Source organism: Acanthopagrus latus, chromosome 23 (assembly GCF_904848185.1).
Source record: "Acanthopagrus latus isolate v.2019 chromosome 23, fAcaLat1.1, whole genome shotgun sequence".
NCBI classification, from domain to species: Eukaryota; Metazoa; Chordata; class Actinopteri; order Spariformes; family Sparidae; genus Acanthopagrus; species Acanthopagrus latus.
Window position 1 is genome coordinate 3,653,916 of NC_051061.1, and position 18,010 is coordinate 3,671,925.

The following is an 18,010-nucleotide window of genomic DNA, read 5'->3' on the forward strand; positions in this document are numbered from 1 at the left end:
AAAAATGAAGTGTTGCAGAGATGACTGGAAATAACCATTTACTGTGCCAATGGTTAAAAATAAATGATAAGGGCATCACAGTGGTAAGGATGACACAACCTTGTTTTTATATTAATGGTTCATTTGCGCTGTGTAAATGTACTTTATGTTCAGTTTACCACGTGAGCCATTGTAGTACAGGTCAGTCCAGCGACCCCCAAGCTGTTTACCTAGCCTTCATTAGCAACCGGCCTTTTTGTTTGGGCCAGCTACACCCCTGGCTATAATTGGAATGGTTTTATTTGATAATTTACGGGGTGCTTAGCATGCTGTGTTGCTATTATGCCTGAGATGAACCCGAGTGATCATTCAGCTCACCGCCTGAGGTAGTGTCGTGTCCAGCTGTCATTGTGGCCTTCATAATAACTGGTTATGATCACACTCGGAGCGAAAAGAGATCATAGCGCAATCTAATTCAATTGATGAGATATCAAGCATCTCTTATTTGTCCTCAGAAGACTTCACTAGGCTGTACTGGGGAGACTGCATCAGCCCGCTGTTATGTAATCAAGTTAGCATTAAAGCTTAAGTGAGTTTGGATGTAGAGAGGCAGCATGTTTTTTTGTTCTTCAATTTTTTATTTTTTATTTTGCTTTGTTTTCTCAGGGGGACAAAATGAAAAGAGCGAGAGAGAAACAAAAACAAGAGCGTGCAGGGGAGAAAGTGACAGGTGTAAAAAAAAAAAAAACAACGCGACATATGACAGCCGATGAGAGGCTGACAGAAGAACTAAGAAAGAGGAGAAGTGAACGGGATGCATAGTTGCGTGAAGGAAAGATGAAATAAATGAGCAAAAAAGAAAAAAAAAAGCGAGGAAAGGAGGCGGTAGCGAGAGGGAGGGGTTGTGCAAGGTAGACGGGAGCATGACGAGGTCTGCCGTGATGAAAGAGAGCATGTCACTGGGGGAGGAACTACACATGCACATGCAGACAGACAGGGAGCTAGACAGGGAGGTGTTGGGGGAGGCTGGACAAGAACAACCAGAAGGGAGGGAGCGAGGGAAATAAACAGAGCGGCCAATCCTCCCAGCAGCAAGTCTCAGGCAGAGAGCTACTATTGCCTCAGTTGTCTCAGCTGACAGCAGTAGCTCGAGGTTTCTGCTCCACTCGACTTCGCTGGGATCAACTTCAGCTCTCAGGTCATCTGCAGGTTGGCGTCAGGGGATTTAAGGACCTCCTGGTAGAGGTTTATAGAGCAACGAAAGCTGCCGGTAGCCAGATTCAGGCGCATATACTCTTTGAGAAGTGGAACCATCCTAACACGAATCAAGCGGGGAAACCTCAGTGTGTTTTTTTTAATGTAAACAAGGCTGAATGAGTCACGTGTGCTGACTACTGGGAGGCTGATACAGCAGGGAGAACTGCTGGCTCACGTTCTCTTCCTCTGATATTTCCTACAAAGACAGCAACATGCATATATTACAGCCGTACTGCATCAACAGGTTGGTGTGCTTGCATGCATGTGTTTCTGTACATTTATGTAAAGTGCTGAAAGTGGGTGTGTGCCTCTGCTGACATCCATATCCTGCACCGCATCTGTACAGCAGAGAGAAGAGATGCGTGGTGAGTGCAGTGGATACGGGCTTGCCCTTCTTCTCTGTGTTGTTGTCTGACCTGTTTTTAGCAAATTTTTCTTTTCAAAGTCTTGAGTTTATAACTCCAGTCCACTAATTGGATTTCCAAATTATTTAGGGGTTAAAATTATCTCGAAGAATGTTGGCAGTTGTCAAATAAAACAAATAATCTACTTACCTACTTGATTCTTGTAGCGTATTCATGAACCAATTTGTTGCTGTCATTCTTTTCACTAAAGAAATTACCAGGGAAACTCTCTCAAAGTAGTACATTGTGTTCGTTTGGTGGCGCCTTATCAGTCCGGTAGAAGGGTCTGTCGTCTGTCAGTCAGCTGATAAACATATGCCTCAAGGTCTTCTGTTTTGGGGGACACGATATCAGTTGTTAATGCATATTAATGACTCTCTAAACCGTGTTGTCTTAACAGTTACATTCATTTAAAGGTCACACCACACCGCAGCATCTTGAAGCTTGTGATGTTTCGGCTAGTGCCTTCAGATCGGGGCTATAAACCAACGCTCGTCTCGGTCTTTGTAACTGCGGCATTTGTCGCCATTCTTGTACTGTGTTTTCCCAGTGCAGCGTTACTGTTAAAAGCACTAACTGTTCAGTTTTAACATAATCATAACACTATTCAAAACTTTGTAGAAGCATATATTTTTGTCCGCCAGTGTCTTTTTTGATGCTGCCACTGGGGATTTAAATTTGACATTTTTCAGAGTGAATACACGGAGGCTTTAAAGCTGCACTGATCAATATTTTTAACAACAAAACTGGATCAAATATTTTTTACATTTTTTTTTTTTTTTTGCTGCCCCTCAGTGGCCAAAAAGGATCGCTTTCTCACTTGAAGTATGAAAATACTGAATCTAAATGCTGTCTCATTTTGTCTCTTTTCACAGCAGACATTTCCTGCTAGTTTTAATTTAGATATTTAGAGTCTAGTATTGTGGGGAGGTTTGTAAGCATACGTCTGCTTTGGCTCATGGTTCTCGTCCAAATAATGCACACAGACCAGTCGACACTGTCAGGAAGTTTTTTTTAAGATGCAGAAATGATAATGTGGGTATTTGTGTTGTAGTAGCTCACCTCACAGTGAGCAGCTACCAGAGTAGACAGTTTCCCACAGTGTTACTGCTTGGCCATGTGCACCGCAATAAATTAATAAGTTTGCTCAACCGTGAAGAGCAGCAAGAGCTGAGAAAGAGGCGTCAGAGGATTTTTTTTTTTTTTTTATTGGTTGGAAGAGGAAAGTGGATTTGACAGCCAGAGAGAGGAATGGAGGGAGGGAGCGAGGCAAACAAGAGAGACAAGCGGTGTTACCTAATACTGCTGATGGAAGTTTAGAGAGGAGAGGAGAGAGATGGGTGGGGGGGATAAGGAGAGGGGGAAAACAGAGACGACTGGGAGCGAGGAAGAAGGAAGGTTGAGGGGAGCAGACAGAAAGAAATGCCAAAGAAAAGCCAAAAGTGGGAGGGACAGAGAGCGATGTGGAATGGGAATGGGAGGGTTGTGGAAGCAGACAGTCAGACAGAAAAGGGAGGGAGAGAAGCCGCTAATCTAAATATGCCAGGAGCAAATTCATTTCATCCTGTGAGAGTGAGACAAGAGGAAGGATAAGGAATAATAGAAAGAGATATGAGGTGCGGAACAGATGACTGAAGGAATTATCCATATCCTGGTGTGTGTGTGTGTGTGTGTGCGTGCGTGCGTGCGTGCGTGCGTGCGTGCGTGCGTGCGTGTGTGTGTGTAGTGATTTGTTAATTTATGAGTGCTCCAAATGGACACTGGTTGTACATGGCTTTGAATTACCTCTAAATTAGATATGTGGTTGAAAGCAAAAATAAGGCTGAAGTAAAAAAGCTCAAATGAACTGGGGAAGATGGCAGCAGAGAGAAAAAGAGATGATGAGGAAAGGGAAAACTGATACAGGCATGTCTCGGGTCGAGCTGCTTCGGGCTGATTCCTCTCCAGCCAAGCGTCCTCGCCACCAGCAAACCCACAGGCCGTCTGACACAAGTTTATTAATACTCTTAATTCTCTTTTTTGCCATTTGTAAGCAATGGCTGCCTTTGAACTTTGGACTGAGATTGTCTATAAGCATTCAGTCATAATGAAATATGAGGGCGATAAAGGGAAAGCAAATCTTCAGCTTTGGTGACAGGCTTATGGAATGACTGTAAAAATACAGGATCGCCCCATTCAAATCAAAAGAACTGTTTGTTACGTAGCTCAACAGCTTTTTTTTAAGTCACTCATGTGAGGGTATTCATTACTATCCCAATAGCACAATTTTTTTCCTTAGTGTTTTTATCACGATCCTAGTAAATTCCTAAATGGACTCCTTTATAAGGGTTATTTTTCAAGCAGAAACAGTAAAAATTCATTCGTTCAGCAGAAACGTCTCAGCTGGGATTCGGGCTGCCAGCTGGACATAACTAGCACTTTGAAGACGTCACCCTCGGCTTCATCTTTACTATTTTCTTTAACATTTTATAGGCCATTGATTGATTGAACAACACTTTTGTAAAAGATTAACTGTTAGAGTCACCAAGCAAAAAGGCCAAAGGTCTCTCGCTTCTAGTTTCTCAAATGTGAGGATTTGCACATTAAGGAATTGCAAATCACATGGACGTACCTCTGGGACTTTGACTGTTTAACCTGGTGAAATGAACAAGCGATAATGCAAGAGCTTTTTCGGTTCCAGGACTTTTCACCATTTACATGTACGTAGAATATACAGTTAAAAAGGAACAAACCAACCAAAGATGATGGATTAATAGTTAATAGAGAAAAAGAAATGTGTTTTTCCATCAGTGTTGTTTTTCACGTAACATTGTCAACATTTCTCCCTCCGCCATCCTCTTCCTCTCCGCCCTCCCAGGTGGCCAAATGTGCCGAAGAGAAAGAGCAAGAATGGGCAGTGTTCGGTGAAGAGTATGTCAGGTAAGCATCTGTCGTCCTCGCCTTCATCTCCTCGTTTTGTCGTCACCTCCAAACAAGCGAGCGCGCTCAGTTCAGAGCCGGTTTCATTTAAGACGTCCACTCTTTTGATGCGCTGGTTGAATCGGTCGGTGTTCAGTGTGCCTGTCCCTGCATAGCAGGCTCTCCTGGGTTCTGAATGGTTTCCTCTGTGTCATTACTATGGTAATCTCCTCCTCATCATGTTATATTTATATTCTTTTCTTTCAGAGGCTTTGTTCAAGACAGATTAGCTCACCAAGATGACCAAATTCTGAGCTTTAGAGATTTATTTGGGTAGAGCTGTAGACAGAACTCTTAAGGTACAAGACTGCATGCTTAATGAAGGACAGAAGAAATCATTACCCAAAAAATAAGTGTTTTGCTCCCTCTTCACAGGTCCCATTAGCCAATTCTGAGACTTTTACAGGAGAAATCTTTGGAGAGGCATCCTAGGAGTAATAAGGTTCTTCCCTATAAGTGAAGAATGAGACATTTATCAAGCAAAGTACCCTTTCTTACAGCACCTTTTTTTTCTTGTATGTTTTTATCTAATATCTTACAAACACCCCTCACTGGCTTCAGTTATATGAGGAGAGCCACTCAATAAATCCCATCCACATGGGGCAGAGGGAAACTTTTCATCTAAATCAAAAGTCAAGATGAAAAGCATATTTTATGAATTGCGGGGATGTGACTGTGAAGCTGATAAGCCTGTATGACTTCAGGTCTGTGCTCGCAGAAAAAGACTGCCAGTGTTTTATACTGTGTGCTCCATCCTGTATCACAGTCTCTTGGGGCCCTATGCACAGGAGCTTCTTTGAGGCCCCTGTGATAACACTCAGCCCCCCTCCTCCCTCTCCTCCTCCACTCCCCTGTTCCCTTATCTTTTCCTCGCATCCCTCGTCACCACCATTATTCTTCTCTTCCACCCCCCCCCCCCCCCCGTCCCTTCGACAATCATCCCCTTACCTCCCCATCCTCCATGTCCACATCCACCCTGCCTCACCTTCCTCCCTTGCACTCATTGATCACATGTGTCTTCCTTTTCAACCTCCTCCTCCACCTCCACCTCCTCCTCCTCTCCTATAGCTCTTAGTGTCTCTGTTCCAGGGTACATCCCCAGCTACCTGGAGAAGGATGAGCCATGTGTGGTGTGCGGGGATAAAGCGACTGGCTACCACTACCGCTGCATCACATGTGAGGGCTGCAAGGTACAGTAAAAAACAATCCTCTCTAATGATAGATCATTGAGGCAAGAAAGCAGGGCCAATGAGAGATGGACTGACTGTTCAGTAAACCCCTCAACGGAAAAGTGGTTGTCTCATCGTAGATTAACAGCCAGCTTATCAAGCCCTGCAGTTCCCCACATGTTGAAGCAGTGTGCATGGGGCTGTAGTAAGACAGACACTCCATATATAAAGAGTTTAAATTGTTGTGAGGTTTTTTTTTTTTTACCTTCCAAAAGCAAAAAACATGTAAGAATTGGTTCTGTCTGACATATGCTAAAGTAGCATATCTGGCTAACAAGCTTACAGAGGTAACTAACAGCATTAGCACTGGTGCCTGGCAAACTGTCGGATTCTCTAAGGGGACTTTTTACCGACCGTAGTTAACCTCTCAAAACCCAGCCGCTGCCGCCACTGCCTGACACGTGTCACACCACATCATTCTGTGGTGTTACAGATGACGCTGACAGACTCTTTCACAAGGTTCTCACTTTAAAACAAGAGGCTGCAACCATGTTTTTGTCCAGTTTGTTGACTTGTAGGACAGCTAGCTACAACTGACCTGGACAGACATGATTTTGGTTATGCAGATACCTTATCATTGAAGGCCCTATTGTTTAAATAACATGGCTCCGGCTCAAAATAACTGCTGGCATGAGAAGTAATTTGGAATTACATCCTTGACATTTTGATTTGTTCTGATGTCACAGTACAACCCTCTGAGCCTCAAGGCTAACCGTCACTGGCAGAATGTTCGGAAGCGTTTTTTTTAGTCATTCGGACAAAAACAATCCTCAGTCAGCTGTCACACAACAATACTCTCTTATCTTTTCAAGCTCCATTTCGATTGTTTTAGCACATTATAGTCAAAGCTGGAGAGAAATGCGAGCAGTCTTCTAATCCCCTCGTGAGTTTGCCATATGCAGGCCTTGTTAAACCCATGAAGCTGTGTGAATAGCTGACTAGGCCTGTGCAGTGGTGGTGCTGAAGATCTATAGAAGACTGGAAATCGGACTGAGAAGAGGAAGCAGAGCTCGATCACACAGTTGGCTGTCTCTGAAGGCTCCAGCTGGACGTGATCAGTTTCTGAAACAACAGTTAGATTCAGATGGCTTTATCAGTTAAATTATGCTGTACACATTGCCAGAGCAAGCATTTAGACATGTAAAAACTAAATGCTAATCAGGGGACATGCTACAGCAAAAGAATTAACAGCTGACAGTAGACCAAACATTTAAAATCCTCGCTGCAACAATATTATGGTTAACAGAGGCCATGGCATTCTTAGATTATGAATATTTAGAGTCAACCTACTGTGTGGGAACAGAGGGCAAGCAACAAAAAGAGAGCCTTTACTAAGCTTCATATGTTGCTGCGGCAGCAAATGGGGACAGCTCTTTGTATCCACTTGAATTAAATGCATTGGTTTGGATCGACTTATTTAATCAGGCAGTCCATTAACTTTTCTAAGTCCATCTCTCAACATTTTCTGACTTCCCCGGCCTGTCGGTGGCACTCAGCCACAAACCTACTCATCCGATGTGAGTCTTATGAGTCACCCTGTCACAAATACATTCAGAAAGAAGCACAGTGATTCCCTTAAACAGCTGGGCACGATAGAACTAAGTAATTGTGATTCAAACAGAAATGAACTGTTCATTTCATCAGCCGTAGATTAATACACATTTGGTGCTTCAGAAACTATGTGGGTTGGACTCAAAAGAGACCACAGTTCATACCACCATTGTGTAAATATTTATGCATGCTTGTGTTTCCCTGTCCAGAATTGATATGCAGATATATGTATATATATTTTGAAATATATTTGTATAGATATAAATATGTCTGTGAAATATAAGGCTGGAGCCAGCACCCACAGAGCTTAGCTTAGCACAAATAATCACATCTGAGCAGTTGGCAGTCGAGACTCCAGGAAATTATTGATCCGAGCCAAGAAATCTTCTTTCTTAACAGCTATCAATCATCTAGAAGCTCATTTTACTCCAATACTTTTAAGATATGATCTGAGGCAAACAGCGGCCCAGAAGAAAAATAGGTGGTATGTTTGTTGGCAGAGATGTTAAGTGAACTAAAACAGTCATTCCCACAGACTGGGTGGCACATGAGTGCCAGCACCCAAGGTTCCCCAGCAGAACATCACTTTATGATGATATGATCAATGTTATTCACGTCACCTGTCAGCTGTTGGAATGCTGTGGCTGTTCGGCGTATATAGACGTCATAATGTTATCATCACTTCACTTTGTTCATGTTTGGACTTTTTTAACAACAATTCTTAGACATTGCTCATTTAAAAAAAAATTTAAAAAATACGCTTTGTTCCTAATAGGGAATGACCAGCCAGCAACTTATTTATGTAGCTTGATTTGATATGACTCAGAGGGATGTTACAAACGTAAGAGCAACTTTTCTTGCCTGCAGTCATGATATTTCTCTGCTGCAAATCATGTTTCTGTAAACCACTTTGTAAAATCCACAGTGGGATTTCTAATCAGACTGCTCCCTGACTGTCCAAAGCTCTTACTGAGAGACATTCAGTCTGCCATCACTTCATTACTTAGCCATTCTTGGCAAGCGAGATCCTGTCATGCAATCATCAGCCTGCCATGTGATATGACCCATTTAATGCACTTGTTTTATGCTAATTAAGACACAAGAACATTTAATTGGCGGATTTAATTTTGCGGTTATGGACTTGCGTGTCTCTCTCAATAACTGAATGCTCTTTCTGTCTCTGTTCGGCTTTTGCTCGCTTTTTTTCCCTTCGTTTTTTTTTTTACTGCCCCTCTCTTTGTCTTGTTGTTCTCATCCTGTTTCACTTCCTCTCCTCAGGGTTTCTTCCGCAGGACTATACAGAAGAACCTGCATCCAGCTTACTCGTGTAAATATGAAGGCTGCTGCATCATCGACAAGATCACCCGCAACCAGTGCCAGCTGTGCCGCTTTAAGAAGTGCATCTCAGTGGGCATGGCGATGGACTGTGAGTTATTATAAGCTCATGTATTCTTAGTATTCTTATCTTCAAAGTGTTAGCAAATAGATCCAAGCTACTGCTACTGTCACTGTGTAACTGTAGAGAACATATTCCAAGCACAAAGCAGAGAGCAATATTTTCAGCCATTTCAGAGACAGATTTCTGCACCACCTTGTGGTCTAACTACTTAAGGAGTAAATTAACATAGTACAGACACATACTGAACAACATCTATTAATATAGGATATTAATTAAGTAATATAGGCGCACCTGTGGATAAAGGAAATGGTTATCTGGATATTCTGATGAAACCTGACATTGACCACTATGCACTGAAATTACATTACATTAAATTTCATTCATGGTTGCAGCAGTGGTCATTTCTGTGCTGAGAGCAGCATCACAAATCACTTCACAACCACAATGTGACAAACATTGTTGAACCTGATGAAAGTACAATGTATACAGATAGTAAGACATACAGTGTAATACAACAAACTATCTATGTCCAAAGTAAGATTTTGGCTGAATTATGTGGGTGAAGCTTTATTAACTGCTGCACTTCTCTAATTCTCCTTAGCACCATATACAGAACAGTGTGTTCTGGCTTTTGTACAGCAATGGTTAGTGAGCAGTACAAAAGAGAAACCTTGGGTTTGTTAAATGTATTTTGTTCAAACTCCACCAACACGAATAACAGCTCTCCACAAAGCAGAGTCCTTAGAATTCAGTGTTGCATCTGACATTTTACTCTGGCTGCCTTTCAATATTTCACTGGATGTTCTGAATGTCATCCAGCTTAGTTCTAATAAGGTTGAATACCTAGTCACATTTCTTTTAGAATTATCTGCTCCTCTTTTACAGCTGTTTATTTTTCTTAGCCACTCTCAGCAGCCTCTATGAATTACAGTCAGTGAGATGGTCCATTGCTGGTTCAGATTGAAATATCTTAACATCTATAATTGTATTACATAATGCAATTATGTTCTGCATTACTGAACTAGATTTTCTTTTTGCTGATGAAGGTTCTCAGTCATCTAGGTCATAAATTTAAAATGCTCTATTGTAGGCAACTGGACATGTTTCAGTTTCTTTAAGACGTTTCAGCTCATCCAAGAGGCTTCTTCAGTTCTAACTAACTGGAGGGGAGTTGCAGGCTTTTGAACTCTGTGTGGGAGTGTCCTTACAGAGTCACAGTTTCCTTGCACTGAAGGCATCTAGCTGCCAGACATCATTGCACGCTATATTATGTCTCAATATCATGTATCCATTTACAGCAGTGGCACTGTGAGTGATTGCAGCAATAATGTTAACAGTATCAGCTACTGATAGTATATGGCCATTGTTTTTGAAGCATTTTAAGCGACAAGAGACAAACAGCGACAAAAACACTAACAGGAGAATGACACAAACTCACTTACCAAAGAGAGAGCAAAACCAGATACACAACCAGAAAGAAAGAACGCTTTACAGTTTTTGTTGAAGACCTGCTTGCCTCAGCTGTAGCCGCACTGCATTAACTCTCCTGAATATTCTCTCCCATGGCACCTCTCAGTGGTGTTGGACGAGTCAAAGCGTGTGGCCAAGCGGCGTCTGATTGAGGAGAACCGACAGAGGAGGAAGAGGGAGGAGATGGTGCGGACGCTGCAGACGAGGCCGGAGCCAAACACGGCAGAGTGGGAGCTGATCAGGATGGTAACCGAGGCCCACCGGCACACCAACGCCCAGGGCTCCAGCTGGAAACAGAAGCGCAAGTTCCTGGTAAGCGCTTTGTTTGGAGCAGAAGAATTAATGGTTTCTAATGTTTGAAAAATCTACTAGACGTTAGTTACTGTGGTTTGGCCCACTGAGTTGGTCCACTCGACAGCTTGGTCAACAATGGCAGCAGCTGCAAAGTCAGAGTCACACAGCCCATTGAGTATATCAATGATTTTACACCCTTAATGTCTGATTTTCGCAATTTGTGTTAAAAAATCACACTTCTTTCTTATAGTCCTAACTCAGATGTAGCTGGACATTATAGAAATGATACACATGTTGTTAGATCCATTGAGGTCTACTGATTCTAATTCTTCTCATAACCATTTGACAACACAATTAAACATCCATATATTTGCTCGGAAACAGAAAGAAAGGGGGTTCCTTGGAGGAGCAGTACTCGCCTGAGAAACACCATATTTCTGTATCACACGTTTCCCGTCGAAGCATTCCAATGATCTGTACATCTATGAGTACACTGCAGACAGGTACTGTGAATAGCTAATTCGGCTTACTTCTGGTGGCGCCTGTTTCCATGTAAACAAATAGACTAAAACAAAAAGGCTTAAGTGTTAGCCAACACGATGTGGCTTTGTTACAAAGCCTAGAGCATGTTTATCCGCAAAGTGTTGGTTTTTTATGGTAGTTCACATTGATTCTCATCTTGTCTTCTAGGGGAGGCCCACAGTGAAACTACAGAAATTCAGGCCGACTTTTTAACATGCTAACAGACCAGAAACTGATGCACGCTGGGGTGTAAAAAACATACAGCAGGCTCAGTTCCCTGCAAAATTTTCTTTACCTAATTCATGAAAGCCCAACAATACATCATAACCAAAGAAATGTCATCAATTATGTCATATTTTCATTAATGTGTATCTCAATGAGGATACTGTGCTATAATCACACTTGTTGTGTCTGTCAAAGTAGTTTAATTTTTTCTTTTATGTGGCTGATAAATCCCAAATGTTCCTCCAGCAGTGTGTTAAAAGTTGTTAAAATCAAGCTAACGCATGACAGAAAGCGACTTTGTTTCGTTTTGGAAAGATAACTTTTGACAGCATGCCTTTTCATCAGCAACTCTCCCTTCCGCCGTCCTACAGTATGCGATCGGTGGCACGTGCATGATGCATGTGTCTACAGCGCCAACGGTTACCTCAAGGCAAAGGTCAGATGACAGTTACCAGGCAACCGTTCCATAAAGGCAAAGAGAGGTTTATTGTCAAATACTGTTTCTGAAGGCCTGGCCCGCTGAAAAAAAAACTGCACAGTGGGGCAGCCTGTCCAAGGTGAACAGAGAACCGAAGAATGCCCAAAAAGAAAATAACAGATTGTGTGTTTGGGAACACAGCAGGCGAGACCAATCAGAGCTCAGAGTCTGTCTGTTGTTACAGCAGCTTCACTGCTTCATACTTCTGATAAGCTGAGATCTTATGAAACCAAGCTTTTGACGGATGAGATAAAAGATCTTACATACTATAAATAGAGCCAGTCATAATAACACGACTGATATGATTAACCATCTCCTTGTCTATGATAGGGACAGGGCACTGAAGAAAAGAAACCACTCTGGTTATATTGCTTCATACTGTAGTTACCCATGTGACATTCTCTCTTCCAAGTAATCCATTACTGAAACTATCCATACACTGATGAAATTAAATCGCACACATTAGGATCCTCCTTAAACTGGGAATACACACAAACATTTGTGGTTTGTAAGAGTGGCCTTTAACAATGGGATGGGATTTGCAACAGAAATGATGAAGAAAAAACATTTAAATAAGAACATAGGTGACTGTTCCACCTGTCCAGATTTCACCATCAAAAAACAGTGCAAAAACAATTTTAATTAAATATGTATTATATATAATATTGGTCAATTCATCGGCTGTCAGCTTTTTCCTTCCACCAGTTATCATTATTATGAATATGATGATAGTTATGAAATAATAAGTAATGAATAAAAATATAAAAATCCACTAGTCCACACCAACAGTAGCTCCTCTGTCCTACAGAAAGCATTGCACCTGTAATGCCCCATCAGTAGTCCTGCCTTTAATTCTGTGACTTTGCTACATCACGCTATGTCACCATGTGACATATTTGTATAATTCATGCTTAGCAGCAAGTTAGCACATAGAACTGATTTAACACAGCCAGTCTGTTCATGTTAAAGATGCTGGGTCAGGCATTTATGAGCTGACCGATCAGAGGAGACTGAGTGTTTGGAGGGGAGGGGTCCTTCAGGACAGAGCATCACAGACAGAGGGGGAACACAGCACTGCAGCACTCGACAGAATGAGAAAACAGAATGTTTATTAAGCATGAAACGCTTGTCAAGCTCTTCTAGTAGTAACCCAAAAATATAATGAGATACCTGAATATGAGCAGGATACGTCTCCTTTAATATTTCACTGGGTTTCATCTTAACATCCTGCTGATGACCCCCAAGTATTCCTCTAGTCATGAATAAAGGATCCCTGATGATGCGATGCCTAAAGCTGCTTCCTGTCTGTTAAAGCTCTCAAGATCCCATGTTATCAAAACAGGATAGGAATTGGCTGCATGTCTATCAGTGTTACCTCCCAGTCCGTTAGATAACGTCTTACCTCAGCACTCCCTGGTGCCAAATCCACTGTAGCACAGATAAGCTGCTCTAATTGGAGGATGCCAACTGCCTTTCAATTAGACAGAGGATGATCCGTGTGCATGTCTGATCACACAAGTACATTAAGCTGTTACATGCAAGGCTCCAAATGCATCACAACAATATCCCAATCAGTAAACTACTGATATATATATAGTATGCTATTATCACTACAAACTTCAAAACTGACTCCATTTGTCGATATTGTACTGCAGCATGGCTCATCAAATCATCCCAACATCACCCTGCTAAACTCACATGACGCTTTCCTCAAATACAGACTAGAAATATAATCTCTAACTTACACTGCACTCCTGTCTGCCAATATCTTTTATAGACCAGTGGTGTTTTAACTGGTTCCATATGTGTCTCCACATTGCAACAGTCTGCATGTGGTGCTTTTTTCAAGTCTGTTAACCTTTTAGAATTTCAGGGGTTCTATTAGTCCATGTTCCCATCCACCCTCATCTGATAATCAAAGCTCAAAGGTCAACTCACAAGACATCTGACCTTTTGAATATAGTCTTCTTTCAGCAAGCCGTTGGGAATATTATTATTTCCTTCTGACATTTTAGTCTGAAAGGTTCACTCACACGTATGATGTCTTGTCTCTAGTCGGATGACATCGGCCAGGGTCCGGTGGTGCCCACCTCCGAGGGAGATAAGGTGGACCTGGAAGCCTTCAGCGAGTTCACCAAGATCATGACTCCTGCAATTACACGTGTCGTCGACTTCGCTAAGAAATTACCCATGTTCTCTGAGGTAGGTTCAGTGCGTGGTGTGTGTGTGTGTGTGTGTGTTTAAATCTGTTCTAACACTTAAAAATATCTGTGGGTTTCTGTCCATCATCGGCCTCAGGGGAGTAACATAAAAACACTTGCGGATGTTTTCATCCAGACTGCCTCACAGTGTCAGGAGTGCTTCCAGTTTTGGTCTTTGAAGGCACTCAGTCCCAAAGCTGGCTTTGCTGTTCCTTACATTTAAATCACAGCATCTCCTCTGCACTGTAGCAGCTCATTCAGTCAGGCCCTACCAAATCAGAAAAAGATTATCAAATGACCATTCACTAAACCTCTACCCTGATTGCCAAGTCCTACCTTTACAACTGTACAGCAGGAATAACAGTATGTCAAAGCAGTGAGAGTGATGAGGTTTTTAGATGGTGGCATCCTTCCCGAGTCCACAAGCGAAAAGTAAGAGGGAGATATTTAACTGTGTGTTTTGGCATGCCTTGCCAACTCACCTACAGCAGTAGTGTTACCTAGTGTTTCTTCCAGGGAAAGAAGCGCATCATAAATGCATTTGCTTCACAGGTTAAGCTAAAAACAGTAGAGTAGTGCAGCTCTGCTTTTCATTAGGCTATGGGAAGTTTATAGTCCCACACAAGCCTCTGTCTTACATGTACCGTTATGTAAGCTCACAAGCTGATTTCCATTCATTATACAGTACATGGTGAGGATGTAAATAAAAGACAGAAAGCAGTCAACTTGGGAGGAAAAAGTTGTGACTTTGAACACAGCCTCTTTTTGAAGTTCAACTGACATTCTCCTCATTAACTCTAGACCCGTCTCATGAACACCGTTAACCCACTAACACCAGTGTTAACTGTAATGAGGTCTGCTGATTGAGAGCTTCCCCTTCCTGCAGCCTTTATCATGCTGCTCGTCATCCTCCCACCTCTCTCCCTCTCTTGAGGATGTGATGACTCACCAATCACTGATTTTGCTCCGCTCTACAGAAATGATATGCCTGAAAGTGTGTGTGTGTGTGTGTGTGTGTGTGTGTGTGTGTGTGTGTGTGTGTGTGTGTGTGTGTGTGTGTGTGTGTGTGTGTGTGTGTGTGTCCTGGACTGAGTTCCACCTCACTGAGCATGGTCATCATGTATATTGTAGGGGCTTCCCGGTCGCTTAATGTTTGGCAGTGGATTGTTTGCGAAAAGAAAAATGACACCCCTTCTCTGCAAGGAAGCACTCCAAGATAATTATGTTCAGGGCTGAAGAAAAGCTATGACACAGCATTTTTCAGTGCATTTCAATGGTTGGTTTTGACAAATCCTTACAGTCCACCAGTGAAAATAGATAATAAAAAGAAAGCCAAAATACCTTTCACCAGCATATAAATAAATGATATAAATTTCCATCATGTGTAACAAAAGCCATTAACAGGTAGAGTAAAATAATGTAGATCATCTTGTTACAAATCAGTGTTCTGCTGGAAACCTTGGGTCCAAACCAAGGTTGCAAGGTTGGTTGCAAAGCAAGCACAAATCCTCCTGGCAACAGCGCTCTCCGCCTACCCCGACCTCCCCTGAATGGGACAGTGAGCCATCCCACACTGTATAAACTGCCCAGGAATGGCCCATGGTCCGATCCACGGAGGCCCTAACCCCCAACATACAGGACCTGCCTTGAAGGGTCAGAGCTGTATTGGTGGCTCACTTATTTCAAAGTAATTTATTGACATTTGGCCACTTGGGGGCAGGCCAGCAAGCTGTAAATGCAACATTAACATAATATCCCTTATAAACTTGTCATTGCTAATAAATTAGCAAACACAGTGTATTTACAAATCTAGCAACAATAGCGTCTTTCATTTCAGCTGATTTAAATCTTTGTGTTTTTTTGGGGAACTGTAACATGTAATATAGCATGTGTTGTCAGCCATTACAGCAACTTTATTGGAACATAGATTCATTCTTGTAACACAGACAATCCTGTGCCAAGCTAGAACGGTTTGTGTTGAATCTAAACATCTTTTTTAAGCCATCATTTTCCTCACTTCACAAAAATAGATGACAACAGGTTTTACACTATTTTGACCACTAAGATATAAATTCTCATGTTCATTTAGTTTCCTGTCATATCATTCCTTGATGTTTCACAGCTGCCTTGTGAAGACCAGATCATCTTGCTGAAGGGCTGCTGCATGGAGATCATGTCATTGCGGGCCGCGGTACGCTACGATCCGGAGAGCGAGACGCTGACACTAAACGGTGAGATGGCCGTGAAACGTGAGCAGCTGAAGAACGGCGGGTTGGGCGTGGTGTCGGATGCCATCTTTGATTTGGGCAAGAGCCTGGCTCAGTTCAACCTGGATGACTCGGAGGTGGCTCTGATGCAGGCTGTGCTGCTCATGAGCTCAGGTGAGCAATAAGTAATGCTGGTGCATGGACACACATTACATTCTAAGTGCTGTATCGTAGGCAGTTAGACATGTTTCAGTTTCTCACAGACGTTTCACCTCTCATCAAAGGAGGCTTCTTCACTTTTAACTAACTGGAGGGGAGCAGCAGGCTTTTTAAACTTAAAATTACCATGACCTGGATGACTGAAAACCTTCGTCAACATACACGCCTTAAAGTGTGCAGATGTGTGATCTTGATATTTAAACCAAGTTAACATCATCACATTCCGACTACTTCTGCTGCTGTTACAGACGGAGTAGGTTCAGTTGTAGTGTTTTGTTTTTCCTGCCTTCTTTTGCAAGGACCAGAGTTTTCCTCCAGCTTAGAATAAAAGTATTTTTGGTAAAAACAGAATTAAATATTTAATAACTGGCACATTAATAATACAAAGAGTGAAGGCTTTGCTGCCTCTGAGCTCTGATCGTTTAACTGGTTCATAGATTTCACTTTTTAGCGCTTCACTTCAAAACAAGACATGTCATTTTTTTCACACTGACATCGTTACTTCTGTAAGAACAAGGAGTCGTGTCTCTTGCAACATCAAAGGAGAACTTCACCAGTTTCACACATCCAGATGATTTGACTGGTCATTCTGAGTTTGTGAAGGAACTTTGTCATGTCTCTATAACTATAGTTATATATTATGTAATATTTTATATTATATATTATGTAATTGTATACAGTTATATAATAATTAGTGCTAATTATCAAATCGACACTCAGTCTACTTTAAACTTGTTAAAAAATGTTGATTATTTACATTTTTTTTTCAGTGTGGCATCAGTGTGGTCTAAAGCAGTACCCACATATCTCATCATCTCGTCTGAATTCCGACACCTCCTAAACAATCTGAATAAAAATAATCTTCCTTTAATCCCATCATTGACAATATTGTAGACAGCCACTGTTATATGTAAACTGGAGCGAATAGTCTGATGCATATTGAGTAACATACACTTCAGGTTTGACATCTAAAAGAAAAATAAATTCTACCACAAAAAAAAAAGTTACTAAGTTGAATTATCTCTGCTGTCAGTTGAAATGATGCATTCAGCTTCAGTGCTTTGAGCAAAGTCTGTGACAGGGGCATGGTGCTTGACGCAACTGGAAGGCAATTATAGGTAGTAAGTAAATGTTACATAAACAGAGTGGAAAGAGGCAAATCCTGCTGAATTTTCCTATATAAAAACAGAGGGATTTGAGGTCCTATCCGGATGCAAATCATTTTTAGTTGAATAATGGTGGGGTTTCCATCCTCTTGCAGGTTGGTTTCATTGTTACTGAATTAGATGGATCACAGAAAACTCCAGCTCTTTGACTTACTTTTACTGCTCTTTACAGGCATGATTATGTCTACATTATTATAAGTTACTCACTTTGAGTTCAGACGGGTTTCCCATGGGTCCATTTCAGCTTACATGAATAATTTACAGCTTAGTGTTTCAAAGCATAATTGTGCCCAATACAGGCATTAGGCATTTAGAAATCATTTTTTTCCAGATAACCCCATGGTTTAGAGGTTAATATGCTGAATATAATCCAGTTTAGCACATATTTTATAACAATTACCAGAAAATAAAGGAAAGAAAATGCAAAAAAGTTGGTGTGTTGGTTCAAAAA

The 18,010-nt window shown here is 41.7% G+C and overlaps 1 protein-coding gene across 7 annotated transcripts in view; it reads left to right on the forward strand.

Annotated features, from left to right (window-relative positions):
- LOC119013385 (thyroid hormone receptor alpha) overlaps positions 1 to 18,010 on the forward strand; it is a 97,187-nt gene that overhangs the window by 69,684 nt on the left and 9,493 nt on the right. For 3 of the 7 annotated variants that reach the window (XM_037087855.1, XM_037087857.1, XM_037087856.1), the window contains 6 exons: positions 4,498 to 4,559; positions 5,667 to 5,788; positions 8,657 to 8,804; positions 10,354 to 10,559; positions 13,822 to 13,968; positions 16,090 to 16,348. In XM_037087855.1, coding sequence (XP_036943750.1) covers positions 4,498 to 4,559; positions 5,667 to 5,788; positions 8,657 to 8,804; positions 10,354 to 10,559; positions 13,822 to 13,968; positions 16,090 to 16,348 — 944 coding nt within the window. Of the gene's footprint in view, positions 1 to 278; positions 1,481 to 4,497; positions 4,560 to 5,666; positions 5,789 to 8,656; positions 8,805 to 10,353; positions 10,560 to 13,821; positions 13,969 to 16,089; positions 16,349 to 18,010 lie in introns of those variants that run through there. The other 4 variants (XM_037087860.1, XM_037087859.1, XM_037087861.1 and 1 more) reach the window with 4 other exon arrangements.